Source organism: Bombyx mori, chromosome 3, assembly GCF_030269925.1.
Source record: "Bombyx mori chromosome 3, ASM3026992v2".
Taxonomy (NCBI): Eukaryota; Metazoa; Arthropoda; class Insecta; order Lepidoptera; family Bombycidae; genus Bombyx; species Bombyx mori.
The window spans coordinates 10,675,793-10,698,035 of NC_085109.1; the positions used below are offsets into that span (position 1 = coordinate 10,675,793).

The window sequence follows — 22,243 nt, forward strand, 5'->3', positions numbered from 1 at the left end:
ACCCAGCCGTGTGGTTATCTAGAAAAAAGTTGCTACACTAAAAGAAACTATGGCTGTAGGAGACGTTAAAACCGCCCAGGGTCTCAATGACTTGAACCAATATTTAGCTGAGAAAAGCTACGTGTCTGGGTAAAAGCATTTAAGTGATTTATTGCAATTTTACAAAGCGCACCACGTCAACTTCATCTATAACCTCATCACTTTAATCATATGTTTAAAATTAAAATTCACATTTTATATTATTATAATACTATCAATAAGAGCTCTTAGCCAATCTTTTTTTATTTAGATACACTCCTTCTCAAGCTGATGTTCAAGTATTTGAGCAAGTTGGCAAGGCGCCGGCCGCTAACCTTCCCCACGTACTACGATGGTATAATCAAATTGCTTCATACACTCCGGCTGAACGCAAAACTTGGTCTCAGGGCACCAGCCCATTGACCGCCGGTGCTAAACCCACGGCTCCCGCCCCAGCAGCGAAAGACGACGATGACGACGACGTTGATCTATTTGGTTCTGGTGACGAGGAAGAGGTTTGTAATACTACTACTAACAGTGCTTTTAACTCAATGAGGGATATTTCATCTTGTCAATTGTTAGAAAACTTAGTTAACTCAATTACAATAAATAATCTTTAATAACCAATGGCCAATTGTAAATTCGGACATATAATCATAAATTGTAAATGTCATTATTAATATGCAGGATGCAGAAGCTGAACGAATTCGAGAAGAACGTTTGAAAGCATATGCTGACAAGAAGTCTAAGAAACCAGCCCTCATTGCCAAGTCCTCTATTCTCCTTGATGTCAAGCCATGGGATGATGAAACCGATATGAAGGAAATGGAAAACCAAGTACGCACTATTGAAATGGAAGGCCTTCTCTGGGGAGCCTCCAAACTTGTGCCTGTTGGGTATGGCATAAATAAACTGCAAATTATGTGTGTCATCGAGGACGACAAAGTTTCTGTTGATTTGCTGACAGAAAAAATTCAAGAATTTGAAGATTTTGTACAATCTGTTGACATTGCTGCATTTAACAAAATCTAAACAGCCATAACATGTAATATTTATAAGTGCAACTTTTTCAATTAAATCACATTTACAGCAGACAGTTATTTTATTACATAAAAAGTAATTACTTACATCCAACTATGAAAACATCAGTCAAAATTTTAAAATGAATATCAATTTTATGTCTCAACACTTGATACAAATGTTGTTTACATCTTTTAATATTCTTTAATTCAAACAAGAAACAGTGATATATGATATGACTGCTTCTTGAAACTACAATTATTTATTATACATCAGCAATTAAGATTAATATACCATACAAAGATCTACTTTTGTATGTGTGCAAGATATACAAAATGCAAGTATATTTTTTATCTTGACAAAAAAGCTGAAGTTCACTCAACTTTTACACCTTTTAAGATGGGAACACTTTCACCAACATTTGCTTGTAAGAACATGTTGGGTATATCACTTCCAAAGTAAATCTTATTATTGTTGGAGAGCGCTTCATATTTCTTCAACTCCAAATATTCCCGCGTCAGAAGAAGTTTATTGGCTTCAGCCTGTTTTTTGAGATGGTAAAAGTCAGCTTCTGCCTTTGTCTGTTGTTTGGCCTTGTGAATACTGTCTTCAATGAGTTCAATTTTCTGTAGAGATTCCTTCTCCATGATTTTTTGTTCATATTGTATTTTTGCTACATGGGCCTCTTTTTCTGCTTCAATTATAGCCTTGCGCCTTGCTGTCTCTGCTTCTTTTTCAACAACCTGCAATTAAATTATGGTTAAATATATATTCATTAAACGGCACCATTCTTACTGCAATAGAAAGTATTCAAGATCAACACAATTACTTTCTGATGTTGGGCTGCAATAAGTAGTTTAGATTTCTCAGCTTCCATAAGTTCGTAATTTTTCCTGATTGATTCTGGGATTTTTGGTTTTGTGACGCGAACAGCTTGAACCCTTAAACCTGGAGCCATTTCATGAAGATCCTTTTGCAATGCCTAAAAAAGAGGAAAATTAATGCTTATAAAAGTTATGTACATAGATATATTTAACACTTAATATTTCAAAAGTTCCCTATCAAAAGCATTATTCTGAAAGCAAAATTAAAACATTTTTACTGTATTATTCATCCAAAAGAATACTTTTAGTTATTTATGTTTTATGAACAGCCTTTATTTGTGTGTTGTGTCTTGTATATGTAGACATCCATACTACCTGGAGCCACTGCGGTCACCGCACCGCCCGCCACCGGAGTAGAGTTCATCCATACTACCTGGAGCCACTGTGGTCATCCACAGTGCGCTTCCAGAAATCTTTTTTGCCACGCACCATCCGGCTATGGAATGAGCTCCCCTCCACGGTGTTTCCCGAGCGCTATGACATGTCCTTCTTCAAACGAGGCTTATGGAGAGTATTAAGCGGTAGGCAGCGGCTTGGCTCTGCCCCTGGCATTGCTGAAGTCCATGGGCGACGGTAACCACTCACCATCAGGTGGGCCGTATGCTCTTCTGCCTACAAGGGCAATAAAAAAAAAAACAAAGTTTGAGAATATATTGAGAAACCGAAATAACTCACTGTCCGTAAATTCTCGTCGATTTGATCAAACAAATCAATGTATACCTCGTGCAAGGTATGGGCACTACAGAATTGATTCAGTTCATGGTGCACTTTATTGAAAATAAGAGTCCTGTCATATTCAGCTGTGAAGTTGCGCACCATATCTAGTACTGAAATGCATAAATAAAATACATCAAATACAAATTTATCAGATACAGAATTCATAAAAAAAAATTACACGTAAAAGTAGTTATCGTCTAATGAAAAAGATGCTCATCAAACTATGCTGTCGTACAATCCCCCAACACTGGTAACAACTTTTTAAAGAAATCTTGGTACCTGCTTCATTTTACGTTTGTAAATGTTCCCCAAATACTTCTAGAATGAAGATGAAGGCATAATTGTTTAATATACATCAAATTTTCAAATTCAATATAAATCTTGTCTAATTATTGATTATAATACTAGTCCTGATGATAGATGATTATAGCACCACACATTGGATGGCTGCATTCAGATTGTAATTTCTATTGGCTCCGGTAACACCAGGTGCCAAGTGAGCTCTTTCACTGTCTACGCAATAAAAATGAACTATAAACAGAAGCTATAGTCTGTATTAAATTTTTTTCATTATGTATAGTAAACCCTTTTGCTTTTTCATTCCTTCCATATAAATAGAAAAAGTTCATAATAATTAATATAATTATACTATACTTCTCTTTTTCTCCACCTTATCCCACTATGTGGGGTCGGCACAGCTAATTTTTCTCTTACATACTATACAATAACATAAAATAAAACACACACCGCTTTGTGGGTCCAGCTTATTGACTACCTCGATTCTTTCAAAATAAATCAACACCCCACCACTTGTGCCACAAGGCACATTTTTAACTTCATCAGTTTGTAAAGTTGTCTAAAACAAAAATAAAGTAATATACCTTTTACTGTTCTTGAACTCAAATCCAAGTTAATATAAAGAAGCTAGATGTGTAGTGTGATAAGTCTGTCTTAGTCTAGCATTTACATGATGATGTCTATGGGCACTGATAGCTGCTTAATAGCAGATGGACTATCAACAAGTGTCATTCCTTGGGAATATAATAAAAATAAACATACAATTTCTTTACAGCAGAAATAAATAGACTGTTAGTAGTTAAACATATTGGCTTGTTAACTATGGGTGGTAGTTGGAAACATACCGCTAAACTCAAGGTACATTAGGATTGGAAATCAGTGGACAATTAGTGGCAGCCTATAGAAAAATAATGAGAAGTAGTATTAAGAACTTGCAAAAGCTTCACAGTAGTCAATATTTGTTATAAAACATACCTGAATGGCTTTGTATGATGTTAGAAGTGGTATCATCATGTGAAAACCAGCTTGACTTGTAACTGGTAATAAAGCTCCACCCTGAAAGAAAATTAGCACTACTGTTTACTTATTTATTTTTACCTGACTAAATAACGAATAATATAATTAACTAGACATTTGGAACTCAATTGGAAAGGTTGTGATAATATTAACCTTTTCACTGGGTACAATGGAATTATTTTATAACTACTTTAATGAATAATTTTCAATTTACAAAATTTGTCATAGCATTTTGAATAAATTAAATTATGTAGCCTTCATCGACTTATATGCATTATTTAATTTTGATCTTACACAAATATATTAATCTAGTACATATATTTAAATTATTAAATATTAATGTCAGTTATTTATGTTCATCCTCAATTGCATGGTTAGCAGGTTTTGAGAACTATTGCAGCCGATGAATACAGGTTGCATTTCTGGTTATTCCTGACATGATTCTTGCTACTCCCCACTATTCATAAAACCTTACCATAAAAGCACATACTGTTCCTGTAATGTGTTTTGCACTATAAAACTAAAAACTGCTATGGCAAGACATGATCCCATGATATACATGTTTGGACAATAACCCACATTATCTTAAGTGGCATCAGGACCTACAGGCATCACTATTGGAATGACCCCTCCCACCTTAAGGTAAGAGGTTGCAGTTTCAATTGTCTTATATACCCACTATCCCACCCTTCAAACATGTGAAGCCCTGAACAAGTAGAATGTACCATAGCCAAGAACAACATACCCGATAATAAACACCAACATGTCCTTCTTCTACTTTATGAAGGGAAAAATGAACCGTGACCCCTACAGCCAGAATCACAATGGCCAAAATAGAAGATTGGTCAGCCATAGTTATTAGTCTGTAATGTTTTAATAATTATTTTGTGTTTCTATACAGTAATGAAGGATTATTTCAATTAGTGCATTTATTTTATAATTGTTGTTAATTTAATTTTTTATGGTAGAAGTTCTATATTTTAAACAGAGTGTGGCAAGTTCAACTGAGTTATTATTTTAGCCTTTCCGTCGTTGTAATGCTAACAAAGTCAGATCTAATTATTTTACTATATCTTTTAAACTATATACTTATGAGACAAAAATACGATTATGAAAGAAACGTTTTTGTAAATAAATAACAACCAAATTAAAACCAAGAAATATTGAAATATTAAAGTCGTTCAAGATCGCAATTTTAAACAAATAAAAACAGAAAAAGTACACACTTTTTTAAATAGCATTAAATTCTGATGGACATACATTTAATTAAGTTCGATTTCATAGAGTCACTGTATGGACATATTTAGTTAAAATTATTGATTTTCAGGTTGAGACAAAGAGACGAGAAAATGAATAATAATACCAATTAAATTTTACTGACATTTCATTAAATCAATAAAAATGCTTTAAACGGTAATCTGTGAAAAGTGGGTAAAATTACTCTATGGCTGTAACTTAGAATAATTACACATAGAAACCGAGTCCGCCTCCGTAAAATGAGGCAACTCAAACCTAGCCATATTGGCTAAGTTCATTATTCGGCCCGTCAGTGCTCAAGGACGTGTCGTATTGAAAAGTACTCCCGAAAATTTTATTAAAAATGACGGTTTGTTCAATGAACGGATGTCATAGTACATCGGAAAAACACAAGAAAGATAGTAACATTACATTTCACGGGTAAGTAATGTGTATGAACGTATATTTTTACGTAAAACATTCATCAAAATGAAAAATAAATTTCAATAATTTGTAATGCCATAGTTTATGAAAATGTTGCCAACACGGGGAAATATTCTCACACATTTTGTTGTTAAATTAAAAGTGAAACAGTCTCAATTAGGCAATTACAAGCGCATTTTTTTATTAAATTAAATTGATTAATAAGGAAACTGAGACAAAAACACAACAAGTTCGCATAATTGTAATAATAATATGTAATTTTATGTTTTGGTTTGGTTTTAGGTTTCCTTCCTATCATCGAAGCGACAATTGTTCAGAAAACACTTTCCGTTGTTACAAGGCTACTGAAATAAATAATTATACTTGTTTTTTTTTTTCTTTCTCATAAAGTGTTCTCATCTCGATCACTCTAAGACCCGTATCTATCTATAGACAAGTTATAACTTGAAACATGACTTTTCTCTATAATTCTGGCACTTGTTTGTTTGAGCATAAAATATTTTCTTAGGTCATTCCTTAAGCAAAAGTAACTACTTTGCTTGACTATAGATACAGACGTAAACTAGAATGCTTCTAAGTGAATTAGAATATTCGCGTGTTTTTTGTAAGTTACACTATTATTAAATTAAAAAACCGCCCTATAAACAATGCCACCAAAAATAATAACTTTACACCAAATAACGTAAGTATTTTGAAGTAGGTCGTGTGGTGGCGGGTTTAAACAAAAAACAAAAAAAATTATACAAGTTTTATTTTCATCATGCAGGCAATATTCGTGTATTCTGGTAAATAGGTACGTTAGATTATTTAGGATGTAAACAAAACGGGTCACTACCGAGTAGTTTCTATAGACGAATTGCACTTATATTTAGCTCCTAATCGTTTAGGGGATTTATGGGCCTTGTCATCAGTTCAGCAGTAATAATTGATGAGTTCCAAATAAATAAAAGGTGTAATCTAACAATCACATTTGTTCTGTGATCACAAGTAATAGTTTGAAATTCTCTATTTTTAGAGAAAGTTAATATATTGGCAACATTCTTTTTTTCACTGTGTGCGTTTCGTCGAGCGTAAATACAAGTACCTTACGCACACATAGATTATATTTTTGCCTCACTTTTGACAGACCGCTTTGAAGAGAACTATCGTTCTATGTGTAATTATTCTAAGGGCTGTAATAAGAGAAAGTAAGAAGTTTACATCAATGGCAATAGTTTTAAACATTGCAAAATTAAACATTAATGACTAAAATGCTCAAAATTCCCAAGAGTTCACAAATCGTCACGCACGGAGACGTCGGAGACTCGACGAATTTCAGCCACTGGAGCAGGCCGGGATTCGAGGAGGATACAGCACCACAAACACATTAAGGCAGATTATACAGAAGACCCAAGAGTATGGCTATCGAAATCTGGTCAGTTCTAGGATCATAGCAACGTTGCCAAATAGACTGGGGATATATCCAAGTGATTAAATGTATTTAAAGCGCTGCGAATATGACCGTCCAAACCGGGCAGCCTGGACACATCAAGGAGTGAGACAAGAGGATGTTATATCCCCTAAATTGTTCACAAATTTATTCACTTTTAAGACGCTGGAGTGGAAAGGAATAAACATAAACGGCGAGACACTTTTCACACTTGAGATTTGCACATGACATCGTCGTCGTGTTGTAACAATTGCTGAACAACTTAGCCAACTCTTCTATTCGCATTAGCATTCGAATGAATTTGAATAAAATCAAGATCATGTTTAACCAATATGTCCAACCGGAGGCGATTGCCGTGAGGCAGCTCGCTCAAAATTATTTAAAAATGTGTTTACCTGGGGCAAACATTGCAGCTTGGTAAAAACAAATTCGACAAAGAGGCCAGCAGAAGAATACAATTGAGCTGGGCCGCTTCATGAAAAATTACGTCGAATATTTTTGTCGTCTATTACGCAAAGTCTAAAGACGAAATACTTCACAACAAACGTTCACGATTGACTTCCACGGTGAAGGAATATCATCGTGTAATAAAAATTAAACCCGTAAAATTATAATTTGCGTAATTACTGGTGTTAGGACCTCTTGTGCGTCCGCACGGGTAGGAACCACCATCCTGCCTATTTCTGCGGTGAAGCAGTAATGCGTTTCGGTTTGAAGGCTGGGGCAGCCGTTGTAACTATACTTGAGACCTTAGAACTTATACTTCAAGATGGGTGGCGCATTTACGTTGTAGATGTCTATTGGCTCCAGTAACTACTTAACACCAGGTGGGCCGTGAGCTAGTCCACCCATCTAAGCAATAAAAAAAGTATGGTGGTGGATTGTGTAGTTTAACCGTGGTAGTAAATAATGGAGATGGTTTTTTAGAAATGTTTTTCTTACAAATCAGTTGTATATCATAAACAACATGTAAAAAAAAATATACAACCATGGTATTGTCGCATTTCTGCCAGCGCAGTGGTAATCTTTCAATCCCTACTGATAAAATCTGGCATTTTGTACTGCCTGTTGGATATTGAATTTTTTCCCTGCCAACAAGTCGTCCGAGCTTTGGAAAAAGTAGAAGTCTAATGAGTATGGCCTATAACGCAAAACTTCTAACCTTAGCTCTTGTAACTTAGAGACCGTTATGCCGTATTAGGTTGAGCGTTGTCGTTTAGGAGCAGCGGAAAGAGCGATTAACCAAGATGACCGGAAATTCGCGAGTGTCCCCATCATTGTGGCGAGTTCCTCACACAATTCCTTCCTCATATGGCACGAGTACACATCCACAGTAATACTCGTGCCATTTGATGAGAAGCTGTGATAATTCATCACCGCGCAACATACCGCTACTAAACTAACAAACAGTGGCCATGATTTTAGGGCTATCTTTTCGTGTAGTGCATTGCCTAGATGCTGTATCAGCCAATATGACGGTCGCTTACGATAAAATAGTTCATTTTTCATAGCAAGTGACAATGTTTTGACATGGTTAATCATACAGAGCTCAGTGACCGATTTTCTTTTTTCTTATTATTGCCAGACGAGTAATCGGGGTCACAGGGCACCTTATGTGAAGCGGTTACCAGACATGAGACATCACAACGTAAATGCTCCCTTTCCAGCTTCGAGACTTGAGGTTCTCATCTGTATAGCAATTTCGCAATTTTTTTATTATTTTTTATTGGGGATTTTATTTTTATTAACCTTATTCTTTCATCGTGGAAGACGAGTCATATACGCATTTCATTAGAGAAATTAGTATCTTCTTGCGCGGTTTGAACACTAGGTTATTCGCTACGAGTACACGGGCAACCTTATTCTTTAGACCACGACGACTTCAAACGAGAAACCTCAAGAAAATCGAACTACTTTTTTTTCAACGGATCTATAATAAAACAGTTCCAGCGTGTACTCCTAATGCGGACAACAGAACATTAAATTTACTATTAATATAGGTAATCCTGACATAGACAAAAAAAAATAAGTAATAGTTTACGATTCTCATTGATTTATTCACACTTGGTTATGTTCTATTTAGTGCAGATACATCTTTTTCAGACATAGTATCATAAGATTTTCCTTCGACATGTAAGGCGCCTAGAACTTTTGTCTTAGCAGCTTTTAATGTCCTATAATCTTCTAAAGCTTTAGCGCATAGTTTGCCTTCAGGTGATTTTACCGGTTCAATAATTAACATTTCCAATGACTTTTTCAAATACAATTCAGCCTTCAATAATTCCTCCTGTGAAAAATACAGAGTACCCTTTAGTTACGTAATTGTACATACTCTTAAACAAAAATAATGCTTATTTCAGCATTGTTACAGCATTCTCTCTTATTGTAAGCTTTTACATACAATTTTAGTCTATAAATATGACGGTAAATAACTGTTAGAAAGCCGGAAAATGATTTTAATATTGCCACAAACGAACACTAGACTAGCATACAATGCGTTATGGTTATGGCTTTTTCGTTTCGCAAATTTTGATCTAAGCAACGAGCTCCATAGACAGTGTATCAACGAAAATTTATGTTCAACAGAAGCCGTCTGAGCTACCAGTCAAAAAAACTTTGCGAAGAACTTTGGTAGGACTCCTTGCGAGTCCGCACGGGTAGGTACCACCACCCTGCCTATTTCTGCCGTGAAGCAGTAATGCGTTTCGGTTTGAAGGGTGGGGTAGCCGCTGTAACTATACTGAGACCTTAGAACTTATATCCCAAGATGGGTGGTGGTGCAAAGCTGAAGACATTTAACTTTGTGGTAGGTGGTTATTGTTTGTGTTCCCCTTTTAGAATTTGCTTGGGATGAGTAGCTTCTAACCTTTCCCCCACTACCAACTAACTACCAAGCACTATGAATCGCGGTATGACATCACCTTTTTTATTTATTGCTTAGGTGGCTAGACGAGCTCATGGCCCACCTGATTTTAAGTGGTTACCGGAGCCCATAGACATCTACAACGTAAATGCCGCCTTCCACCTTGAGACTTGAGTTCTAAAGTCTCACTTTTATTAGCACAACGGCTGCCGCGCCCTTCAAACCGACATTACTTCTTCGCGGCAAAAATAGGCAGGCTGCAAACCGAAACTGCTGCTACCGAGACTGCTTCAAGGCAGAAATAGGCAGGTGGTGGTGGTACCTACCCGTGTACTAAAACCTATCAAAATAATCAGCATGTAGATCAATGAAGTTTAGATTTTTCGTGAATTTTTGAGAATTAAAAATCAACAAATACATTTTTTATTACTCTCAATGGGTAGACGAGTTCAGGGCCCTTTTGGTGCTAAGTCACTGGAGCTCAAAGACAATTCGATTAACCGTTTCATTTATTTTCACAATTTTACACATTCATTAGGTGCTTTCTGTTTACAATCATAAAATACATTACCAAGTATTCAGATCCATTAATCTCACGGCTATGAAACATTCTCGTTGCTAACTGCACTATTGCGGCATGCATCTCATACAAAGGTATTGCTGAAATAAAACGTTTTTTGTTTTTAATATTTACGATGTAATACCAGCCTATCAATAATTGATTCATGCCGTTACAAGGGCGGCGGGGGACCGGGGAAAAGCAACGCGATTCGCTCAACCAATTAGCGCACACTTTGCATTTCGTTATACGTAAAATTACAATTTGACGGCTTTAAAAGTCAGCTTATAAACCTATGAAAATGGTTAAGCCGTTTTTGCGGCGTTACTATCGCGACGGAACTCGTATTCCATATTTACTCGTATTTTTATCGTGTCCATATCGACCAAAAATATACAAATGTAGCAAAAACAAAACGCAAATCAATAAATAAATAAAAATCTTCTGAATATGGAATTTATTGCCTGCCATACATAAAATACGTTTCAAATGGCCAGTACTATAAAATGGAAAATTCTCCGGTAAAAACCTATTATTACAATTACAATTACCTATTATTACAATACAATCCACAAAATGTTATTCTAAGATTGATCTCAAATATCTCATTAGCTTTTTTTATGGCTGAGATGGGATTAGATTGTAGCTTTTTATCCGTTCACGATCTATGGTTTTATTGTTCTTTACAGTTTATTATACTAGATCAAATTAACGCTAAAGGTTCGTATAATTATCTGGTAGCATGTGTACTGCGAACACAATAACAAAAACTGTCTGAACCAAACAGAACTTAAATTTACTTATATTAAAGATAGCAAACGAGAATTTGTTATTGACTTTCATATAATAGTATTCTCATACCTTTGATCCTTGATATACCAGGACAAAGTTTTTCCAGCACTGGTAACATTTCCTCGCACAATCCAAGTTTTCGTCTTATTAACTTTTTAGTAGGACGAGGCTCTCTATTAATGATGTCCCTTAAAAGCCCAGCTAAGCGTTGTTTTGCATCTAACAGCAAATAATGATTTGGAGCCAAAACTAATGATACATTTCTTATATATTCTTCCAATTCTCTTTCGTCATTTTTATCTGTAAATTACAATTTATTTTAGACTCACAACAACATTATACATTACTTAGGTACATAATTAGAATAATTTAGATATTCATAGTTATTTCTCAAGACAACTGGTGGTAGGACGTGTTGTAAGTCCGCACGGATAGATACCACCACCCTGCCTATTTCTGCCGTGAAGCAGTAATGCGTTTCGGTTTGAAGGGTGGGGCAGCCGTTGTAACTATACTGTGACTTTGGAACTCATATCTCAAGGTGGGTGGCGCATTTACGTTGTAGATGTCTATGGGCTCCGGTAACACTTCACACCAGGTGGGCCGTGAGCTCCACCACCTATCTAAGCAATAGATAAAAAAAAAAACAACCAAACTCACTTATAGTTTGTAACTTTGCTGTGCAACATGCGACTTTGCGTTCGACGTCAGAATGCTTAAATTCCTTTCCGCAGTCCTTGCAGGTCCATTCTTGGAGGCTCGTTCTTGAGACATAACCGAATTTACATTCAGGACACATAGCAGAACTCATATACGTTCCTACTTCTGTGATGTCCATGCAACGACTGCACGTACACTTGAAGTACTTGCCGATCAATAAATGTTGTTGTCTAACATCAGTACCCTGTATTTAAAATCGTAAGTCTGACAATACGTACGGACGTTTTTACTGGTGGTAGGACCTCTTGTGAGTCCCCACGAGTAGGTACCATCACCTTGCCTATTTCTGCCGTGAAGCAGTAATAAGTTTCGGTTTGAAGGGTGGGGCAGCCGTTGTGCTGCAAAATCGGAGACCTTAGAACTCACGCATTTACGTTGCGTATGTCTATGGGTTTCGGTGACCACTTAACGTCAGGTGGGCTGTGAGCTCATCCACTCATCTAAGCAATAAAAAAAAATCGGTTAACAAATATCTTATTTAATTACAAACCTTTAACGCGTCCGTGTAATTGTAATATATAATGTCGCCTATGTTAATATCAACGCTCGCGTGGCACACTAGTAAGTTATCATCACCGATGCTCATGTGCGTGTTACCCACACAATCGTGAGCAAGCAAAGCCGCCTGCAGGTACACGCCTCGTAACGTCTCGCCACAGCCAATTCCAGGAACCGACGGCCCTCGCACTTCAAAACTGTTCACGTCTATCGCTGCGCATATTTTTTGAACTAAATTTTTATCATTTTCACATTCTAGAAGGCCGAGGGATTGGATGAACTGACAGAAAAAAAAAAACGAAAACATATTTTCCCGTTAATGTCAAAAATTATCTTGATGGGTTTCGAGAAGTTCAATGTGCTTAGTGCGATTTTTTTAACGTTCTCGATAGCGTTAAAGTTAGCTCATATTTGTTTGGAATGGGATCGTTTGCGTACGTTTGCCGCTAGGGGCACTGTTCCAATTGCATACAAAATTGGGTTAGCTTTTATGCTATCGAGAACGTTAATTTTTTTTTTTTTAATTCTTACCTCAGCTGGTAGCCTAGAGAGGCTATTTCAGCGTAACCGTAACTAGTAGGTGAGCTCACGGGGCTCAAACCTGACGACGATGCTAACACGAACCCTAGCAAGAGCCGTGCTTCGCAGAATCTACCACCGGATCGGAAACGCGACCCACTGAGAAGATCCGGCGAAAACCTCAGTGGGCTGTGTCTGAGAGTTAATTTACTCGTCGAGCCCTTCGTCGCAAGCGACGGGTTCGACGAGAACGGCGACCGGTGCTTTAAGTACCTAGAAGCACCGTTAGTGGATCGGGAGGATCCGAGATGACGTGTTTTGGGCGACGTCGACTGCTTTCCATTCTGTCCGCAGGATCGGGAATGTAGTTACCGGCGGCCACGATGAGAGGGTTCTCGTGTCGTGCCGCTTTATCGAAGTGGCGAGAACGTTAAAAAACTCGGACTAAACACACGGATCTCATTCAGTTATTATTACCTTCACAGTATTTTCGTAAAAGTCCCACAAGTCTGTACCTCGTCTCGCTTCTAGATGCGTTTCAAGCTGCATGAATTCATTCCAAGCTTCGTGCTCGACATTTCTCTTTAGAATCGTCCTCAAAACTAATAACGATCCAACGTTTCGCACCATTGTCATAGGATTGAGGCCGGCCGTCAATTTTAATCGCTTAAGCTGTTCACATTCGAAACTGTTGTGCCATTCTAAAAAAAAAACATTTAAATTTGAATTAGCACATAAACTATGATTGCAATTGCAACGTCATTGTCGCAACCCACACACCACCACGTAAGGTTCAAGTCTCCAGTGATACCTATCATATAATGACTTTCGCACCCTTCAAACCCGAAGGCATGAACGCTTCGCCACATAGACATATTAAAGGAACCCACCCGTACAGGCTCACGATATGTCGTAGCACCATTAAACTCTTACCCGGTTACGCTGGCATAACACCTAGGTTACAAACTGAGGTAGGAAAAAAAAATTAATGTCGTTTGCATTTTGCTACTATAATCAATGTATCGTAAGATATCGTAAGAGTAAGCTCTTATAATCACCCTACCTATATCTCCATGAAGCAGTTAAGCGTTTCGCTTTGAAGAGTACGACTGCCGTTGTACTGTAAAAAAACCTAGAAGTCATGTCTCAAATTGGGTTACCGGAGGCTATCACTTGAGGCACAAGGTTCCAATTGTTTATTAATTATGCAAATTAATTGATTTGCAGGTTTGATTTTCTTACACGATAGCATTAATATATTGTCAACTTGATTTTAGTATTTCATTAAAAAAATCGATATCTGACTGCGGTATTTGAACACCGGCACAGTCGCATCGCTCGATACGAGTACATCGGACGTCTCATCATTTAAGCCACGATGACACACGCAATGATTCTTACAAGAACTTTTCTCAAGACACTAGCTGTACCCATCCGCTTCGCTGGGCATTTAAAATTAACGTTATTATTTCCCAAAAAATGAATATATCAGAGGAAGTGTGAAAGTGGCCCCGGTAAACAACAAATTAAGGAGCGGACGGTTAGCGCGGTATGGACATGTGATGCGTAGAGAGAAGATGTGACTAGGAGATGTATGGAAATGGTAGTGCAGGGTAGAGGGGGAAGAGGTCGACCGAAAAAGACATGGATGGAGTGTGTGAATGACGATATGAGAGAGAGAGGAGTGAGTGTTGAGATGACGGCTGATAGAAGAGAATGGAAGAGAAAAATTAGCTGTGCCGACCCCACCTAGTGGGATAAGGTGGAGAAAAAGAAGATTATTATTTCCCAGCCCCACAGATTCTCATCATTAACGCCCCCGCAACTGGTGTAGGGAGTCCAACACTCATATAAATATTAGCCAATCCATTAAGTACATGTATTTTCTACATGGATAACAAGTTTCAAGTCATTCGGATGCACAGTTCAGTAGTTATAACGGAACATCCGTAAAAACCACTGTAGATTTATATATTAGTATCATCTATACTTACTATACGAGGGCTGCACTAAAAGTATCGGGAATGGAATATTTCCACTGTTCCTGTCATATTAAAATCTTTTTAATTGAAAACTCCTTGGTTTTAAAAATCGAATACCATTTATTTATTTAAAAAAAGATTCTCGGTCTTGTCACGAGGTTTTGTCAAACTTGTTTAGTCGTTGAGAAAATGGAATTGACTCGAGAAAATTCAAGAGCGATGATTTATTATGACTTTCGAAGTGGTTTAACACAAAAACAGTGTGTTGACCGGATGATTTCTGCATTTGGTGATGAAGCATCCAAAACCACAATTTATCGCTGGTTTGCTGAGTTTCAACGTGGACGTGTCAAGCTCAGTGATGATCCCCGTCAAGGTCGTCCAAAAACTGCAGTCACCCAAGAAAACGTTGATGCTGTGCGTAAGCTGATTGAGGAAGATCGACATGTGACATACCGCGAAATTCAGGCAACTTTAGACATTGGCATGAGTCAAATACAAATAATCTTGCATGAACAATTAGGTGTAATAAAGTTGTTTTCCCGATGGATACCCCATTCGCTCTGTGAAGAGCAAAAAGCGGCTCGCGTTACTTGGTGCATCAGAACTCTCGAAAAATTCCACGCAGGAGCCTCAAATGCTGTATACAACATTGTATCAGGTGACGAATCCTGGATATACGCGTACGAACCCGAAACAAAAAACCAGTCACGAGTTTGGGTGTTCGAAAATGAGTTAAAGCCAACAAAAGTTTTTCGTTCACGGAGTGTTGCAAAAAAAATGGTGGCCACGTTTGTCTCCAAAACCGGCCATGTTACGACTATTCCTCTTGAGGGACAAAGAACGGTTAATGCAGAATGGTATGCTAGCATTTGTTTGCCACAGGTCGTTTCTGAACTCCGTAAAGAGAACTGCAACCGCCGCATCATCCTCCATCACGACAATGCGAGTTCTCACACCGCGCACAGAACAAAAGAGTTTTTAGAGCAAGAAAACATAGAATTAATAGACCATCCGCCGTACAGCCCCGACCTAAACCCTAATGATTTCTATACTTTCCCTAAAGAATAAATTGCGTGGACAGAGATTTTCATCACCTGAAGAAGCTGTGGACGCCTACAAAACGGCCATTTTGGAGACCCCAACTTCCGAATGGAATGGTTGCTTCAATGATTGGTTCCATCGTATGGAAAAATGTGTCAAATTTCGCGGAGAATACTTCGAAAAGCAATAAATACATTTTTAAATAGTAATGTTGTGTCACTTCGTTAATTCCCGAAATTTTCAGTGCCGCCTAGGTACCCAAGCTAAATTGTCATTGTATTGTACTTAGAAAGTAGGATCTGATATGTCTGTCTACCTAAAAAAAAACAGGTAAAAACTTTAAACTCATATAGATTGACCGTGATGACTTACCGTTATCGGGTGAAGGCGACGTTTTCGGTGGATCATCATCCCTACCTGCATTTTTCGTTGTAACGTTATAAGATATGCTTATAGTTAGACACTCACTTTTTGAAAAAGCTTCAGGACATCCGTCTCCGGGACAAATAGGCACAAGGGCACAGTTCTTGCATACATTAAACTTGCTGATGAGTGGACAGTAGCAATCGAAACATACCAGAGATGTGTCTGCGTTGGGTCCGACCACAAACGGTGCGTCCGAGAGGATCGTCTCTCCGGCTTTCAAAGCTTTAGCAGCTATTAAGTATCTAAAAAGATGAATGTGTACTGAATTCCAACATTCGAAATTAAACTTGAATGCGGCTTTAAGTTCCATAGAACGCGTTTTAACCAATTTAACCCTTGAGCGCGAACCGTCGATATATCGACTCTATAAATACGTACAAAGAACAAAGCGTCGGAATACCGACTTTGCGGTTTGATTATATGTATTAGGTATCGACCTGTATGGACGTATCTTAGCGCACGCATATACGTTTTTAATGAGTTCATCATCATCCTGATCATTATCAGACCATAGCAGTCCACTACTGGAGATAGGTCACTCTAATTGCACACAACTGAGCACACTGAATAACTTGACATTTATAAATAAATTTAAAATTATTTTGCTGTGAATTTAGCATAATTTTTTTTTGTAATGTTCAAAAATCCTTTAGCAATTTATGCAAAGGATGTGACAATAAACTCAACACTAAAAGGATCAAAATTGACACAATATATTGGAGATTAAAAAAAAAAACATCACTTGAATACCAAAAATATTTGAATGCAACTGACCTGCCCAGTTGCTCTGAATGCCGAACTTCATATTTGTTGGTCATATTGAACTGTTTGACACCACAAAGCGCTTTATTATGAACGTTAGGTGAAATGACCTACAATAACTCAGAACGTGCGAACGCAGTGTTACGTTCCACGTGTAGTTACCGTCCGCCTTATTTATAGCGGTGCTATTTTTAACCCAAATATTTCGCCCGCTAAATCTAAGTAACTGGATCATTGTAAAGTTACCATTGTTACAAACTAAAAATGAAATAAAACAAAATAAATTTTCTGTAAAAATCCATTTATCGCCACTATACACTATAATTACCTTCCTCCTAAGGTATCCTTAAGACTAGTAAAACATATTATTTACAGCAACATTATTTACATTTAAAAACAACAATAAAAATCTCTTAAATTGATTTATAAAAGAATCCATTTTCAAAAAGTAGATACAAATATTCACAATTAACTACGTTTACGAAACTTGTCAAGTATTTATTTATAACAGTCTTTTGGAAGCAATTACACTACACCTAAACTTTATATTTAATATTGCATTTATGTTATTCATATAATGTTTACATGTAAAAAGGTTCTATTTATTCCAAATTAAACTACTGTATTCGTCAGATTAAAATATTTACATTTAATTTCTTTAAAAATGTCAAGACGTATATTTGGTACGTAATATCTAACTGGTTAACTAAATTTTAGCAAGCAAATTGATTTTTCTTATAAATAGAATGGCTGGTTGAATAAAAGATATTAGCCGTAGGATGACAGTACGTTATTTGAGTAAAGTTAACCTAAGGTTTTGCGGAGTTTTAGAGATGTTTTCATCTTCAGCGCTGGCAAATTTCAAATCTGTCACGTTTGTCCCTGTGATAAAATCGATATGTATTAAAATAATATGTTTTGTTTATGTAATCTATTATTTTAATATCGGTTTAAGGAAGGATTCCTTTCTCCCTATATCTAAAGGGATAACTTTTGTAGACTGGAATTTTTTTTAAGTGAAGAATTATTGTAATGATTAGTAACACATAATAATAATAATTGTGAGCTATCGTTTCAACGGCTCACAAACCTCAAAGAAATTTCTTAATTTACTGGAGCTACCAGTTATCAGTGGCTGATTAAAAGTCCAGAGCGCCCTAGGCAATCACTTTATCGGCGCCACTGTACCGGCCATAAATGGCTATTATAATACTATAAGTTTTAACTAGTTGTTTTTGCAATTACGATGACGTTGTATCATCAAACCCTAGACTTTAGTAGACCAGGACCCTTGTACTTACGCTAATGCGCGAATGAAATACAAACAAACCTGCAATATTGTATAAATACGAGTATATCGATGCTTGTGCGATGTTATTTTCTTTATTTATTAAAAAATTCTGAGCTTGCGCTCCCCTTGTAACTACACGCCCCTAGGCACGTGCCTAATTTGCCTTACGGATAATCCGCCTCTGCCAGTTATACAGTGTATATGTTCCGGTCACGACCGCGTCACGTGGCACTCACCACATCGAGCAGCAAGGAGTCGTGATGCGAAGCCCCGATGATCTCGTGCAGACAGCGCGCGAACTCTTCAAGCACGTCTCCGAGCGCGTCACGGGGCGCGTCACGCGGCGAGTCACGGGGCGCGTCACGCGGAGAGTCGTCCCGTCGCTCCACGGCGGCGGCCACCAGACACTGGCACACGGCCTCGATCACCTCCATCGTCATGAACGTGCACGGATGTCTGCAAGCCACATTAGTTTCAACACTAACAATCGCGACAAGGAAACAAATGTTAAGGGTAAGTTGTTATCTTGTGAATACAAAACGAATGTTTACCAGAACTCTACTGATAAAAGCAAAGCAGGCAAAGCTCCATTGTGACTGTCACTGGTGTGAAGTACACGCAAAAAAAAACTTGGTGCACGTGAATGAAGTGAAACTTCTTTTTCGATGTGTAGTATTGTGGTTTTCTTCATTTTTCATCCTTAAATCAGATTGCTCTTGTAATAGGGAATGATGTGTATAAGAAATGCCACATCTTCAACATTTATATTATATTTAAAATTATCGGTTTTTATTTATTTATTACTTCTTTAAAATATTGGACTCTACTCGTTGCTAACGCTCGCGCTGGCCTGTAACAGGTTATATTACGCGCGTGCGTTCGAGTGCCACGCATTCACTCTCGCTCTATCTCTTTCTATTTCATGGTAGCGTTAAACGTTTAACGCAACCTTGTTGGAAGTCACTTTAGAAGTTTCACTTCAAACATTAGTAGGGTGTTAAATATTCCTTGAAATGGTTGCTAGCGTGCCTCGCCTATTGAATACTGACTTGGGCTGCCCCAGCAGGGCCGGGCGGAAGGTCGAGTCGCTGTCCTGCGTGCGGAGGCGCATGTCGCGGCGCCGCTCCACCAACTCCTGCACGTTGCGACACCCCACGCACTTACACATCGCCGTACACGCTATCTTCGCCTGCATACACACCACATAAATGAGGTCGTCATTATATGTTAGAATTGTATAATTTCTAAACGCATCTTTATGTTAATACCAACTGACAGCTGTCACTCGTCTAATATGTGTCAACGTCATTCGTGTGCTCGCCCCTTTTTCTTCTAGCGCCGTCAATGAGTACTGACACAAAAAGTGTATCTCCGTTAAAATAAAAACTATCCATGAAAATCTGCATCTTTATTATAAGAAACCCAGACGATCACTCCAACATTATAATATGCAACAATAACATATTATTATATTAAATTAAACAATTTTACGGTAGGAGTGCCTCTCGTTGTCACAGCAAGACTGAAGTATACCAACTTTAAAACGCTAAATGAACAGACTGACTACATATCAGAATCAGTGGTTTAAATTATGATACCACTGTCTTTTTTTAATCTTTTTTAAACTCGCAGTTTCACATTCATTTTAATTTTACTATCACATTTATTTATTTTAGGAAAATAATTGAAAAAAATCTGATTCATATAAATGATTATTGCAACGAGTTAATTACTATGTAATTTGATAATTAATTTTTAGTTTACCTCGTAACATTCACAATAATTCTTGAGGCATCCACTTCGTTTACAGTTGCAGCCCTTGTTATGCCGCCTTATGATGTCCGGCCCGCCGATTTTTGCTTTCCCGATTTTCGGCCTGTGAAACTTGCTTTAAATATTTCATTTAATAAAAAACAAACAGTAAATTAAGCTGTAACAATTTTGGTGACTACTTTTTTTTATTGCTGACTTGCTGACCCGGCAGACTTCGTAGTGCCTCAATCGATAAATAAAAGACCTATACTTTTGTATAAAACAAAGTTAGAACAAACAAAAGGAATCCGTCCGATGGGGGGACATCAAAGGAAAAACAAAATTGTTATTTTTATTTAATTTCGAGCATTTTCATATTTATTTTAAGTCTTTTTTAAACCTTTTCTGGACTTCCACAAATCATTCAAGACCAAAATTAGCCAAATCGGTCAACCGTTCTCAAGTTTTGGCGAGACTAACGAACAGCAATTTATTTTTATATATATAGATGTGTATAGACGAGCTCACGGCTCACCTGACGTTAAGTGGTCACCGAAGCCCATAGACATACGCACGTAAATGCGTGAGTTCTAAGGTCTCCGTTTTTGCAGCACAACGGCTGCCCCACCCTTCAAACCGAAACTTATTACTGCTTCACGGCAGAAATAGGCAAGGTGATGGTACCTACCCGTGGGGACTCACAAGACGGCTTACCACCAGAACACTTTAAATTATTAGTAACAATAAAATTTTACTGCTGGTAAAAAAATATTAATGATATTTACAAAAAAAAACTTACCTAAACGCATTAGGATTCCTCTCTAAGCACGCCCTGATGGCTTTCTGCCTTAACGCTTCATTTTCTAAATTATTATGACAATTATTGCAGTTGCATTGATTGCAAAACTCCCCGTTCGCGAAACAGTCGCAGTACAACTTGAGGCACTGAGACTTTGTACAATTACACGCCTTCCTTGGCCGAAGACCTAGTTCCGTGGCCCCCACGTCTACAATGAACGTTAAGAGAATTAATTATTTTCCAATTTGTTACTGGATCGCATGCATACATAGACAGACATGTCGTTAAGCAATTTTTTGTTTGCTCAATCTCTAATATATGTATTGTTGGATGTTTTTGATGAACTTTTTTGGATATTTTTATTTGCGGGTAGATTGCCGCTGCCTATAAATGTTCGAAAAGGTTCGTGGCGCTCCGTTCTATTTTATTGTTAGATTACTTCCTTTAATTTAAGCTAAATTGTCATTGTTTTGTACTTAGAAAGTAGGATCTGATAAGTCTGTCTACTTTTGGATCACTACTGGATACTTGTAGGACAGTGTTATTCATAAAGCGTTGGAATGTTTGTGGCGCATTCCGCAAACCAAATGTCATTTTAGGAAATTCAAAAAGACCGAAAGGCGTTATTATGGCAGTCTTTTCAATATCTTCAGGAGCAACATCAATACAATGAAATGCTCTATTGATATCTAATTTTGAAAATATCTTTTTATCAGCCAAAATATAAGTAAAATCATGCAGTCGAGGAATAGGGTATCTGTCAGGTTTTGTAATAGCGTTCAGTTGACGATAATCACCACATGGTCTTAAGTCTCCATTTTTCTTGGGGACAATATGTAACGGGCTAGCCCAAGCACTTTTAGAAGGCCGACAAATACCCAATTCCTGCATGATCCGAAATTCCTCCTTAATTATTTTATATCTCTCAGGTGCCAGTGGTCGAGCACGAGCATGCACCGGTGGACCAGTAGTTTCAATATAATGCAAAACGTTATGAGAACTTACTTCCTTAAATGACGCTGGTTTCGTAATGTCGGGGTACAGCGCTAACAAATCACGATATGGATGACTCACATCAACAGTATGCAATGAAGGTTGATTGCTAACAACAATACAAGCTAATAAATTCAGATCTGTTACCTTATCGATAAGCTTACGTTCACCCATATCAACC

The 22,243-nt window shown here is 37.4% G+C and overlaps 4 protein-coding genes and 1 long non-coding RNA gene across 13 annotated transcripts in view; 2 read left to right on the forward strand and 3 right to left on the reverse strand.

Annotated features, from left to right (window-relative positions):
- Window positions 1-1,109, forward strand: Ef1beta (elongation factor 1 beta'; the record flags this gene model as incomplete). The annotated part of the gene is given in 3 exon segments (NM_001044091.1): window positions 1-129; window positions 290-533; window positions 706-1,109. Coding segments are annotated over 3 exon segments (669 nt in total). The 3' UTR covers window positions 1,051-1,109.
- Window positions 1,102-5,731, reverse strand: LOC101740340 (erlin-2). 5 transcript variants are annotated; one of them, XM_021351724.3, is made up of 7 exons: window positions 5,622-5,731; window positions 4,699-4,816; window positions 3,912-3,992; window positions 3,387-3,495; window positions 2,598-2,749; window positions 1,868-2,020; window positions 1,102-1,781 (listed from the first exon to the last, which is right to left on the reverse strand). In XM_021351724.3, exons 1-7 carry the CDS (start codon window positions 5,672-5,674, stop codon window positions 1,413-1,415), a joined length of 1,035 nt encoding a protein of 344 aa, XP_021207399.2. In that variant the 5' UTR covers window positions 5,675-5,731; the 3' UTR covers window positions 1,102-1,412. The 5 variants fall into 5 exon arrangements, with proteins under 5 accessions (XP_021207399.2, XP_062532609.1, XP_012550625.1 ...); XM_062676625.1 differs by lacking the exon at window positions 5,622-5,731 and adding an exon at window positions 5,422-5,560; XM_012695171.4 differs by lacking the exon at window positions 5,622-5,731 and adding an exon at window positions 5,335-5,476.
- On the forward strand, window positions 5,492-18,852 carry LOC105842399 (uncharacterized). 2 transcript variants are annotated; one of them, XR_009976918.1, is made up of 3 exons: window positions 5,492-5,630; window positions 5,916-7,047; window positions 18,707-18,852. It is a non-coding gene; the product is annotated as an uncharacterized LOC105842399 (long non-coding RNA). The 2 variants fall into 2 exon arrangements; XR_001140051.4 differs by lacking the exon at window positions 18,707-18,852 and having other exon boundaries at window positions 5,916-6,820; window positions 6,902-7,676.
- LOC101745584 (SET domain-containing protein SmydA-8) lies at window positions 9,096-17,394 on the reverse strand. Its single transcript, XM_012695206.4, has 8 exons — window positions 17,240-17,394; window positions 16,508-16,707; window positions 13,491-13,714; window positions 12,487-12,774; window positions 11,937-12,180; window positions 11,346-11,576; window positions 10,497-10,585; window positions 9,096-9,349 (listed from the first exon to the last, which is right to left on the reverse strand). The coding sequence occupies exons 1-8, from the start codon at window positions 17,281-17,283 to the stop codon at window positions 9,131-9,133; spliced, it is 1,539 nt and encodes a 512-aa protein (XP_012550660.3). The 5' UTR covers window positions 17,284-17,394; the 3' UTR covers window positions 9,096-9,130.
- LOC101745441 (protein lin-54 homolog) overlaps window positions 17,512-22,243 on the reverse strand; it is a 22,465-nt gene continuing 17,733 nt past the window's right edge. For 2 of the 4 annotated variants that reach the window (XM_021351721.3, XM_021351719.3), the window contains 5 exons: window positions 21,070-21,277; window positions 20,283-20,406; window positions 19,568-19,707; window positions 18,755-18,974; window positions 17,512-18,109 (listed from right to left, as the gene is read on the reverse strand). In XM_021351721.3, the coding sequence (XP_021207396.2) occupies window positions 18,098-18,109; window positions 18,755-18,974; window positions 19,568-19,707; window positions 20,283-20,406; window positions 21,070-21,277 (704 nt within the window). In that variant the 3' untranslated portion in view covers window positions 17,512-18,097. The remainder of the gene's footprint in view (window positions 18,110-18,754; window positions 18,975-19,567; window positions 19,708-20,282; window positions 20,407-21,069; window positions 21,278-22,243) is intronic. The other 2 variants (XM_038018846.2, XM_062676444.1) reach the window with 1 other exon arrangement.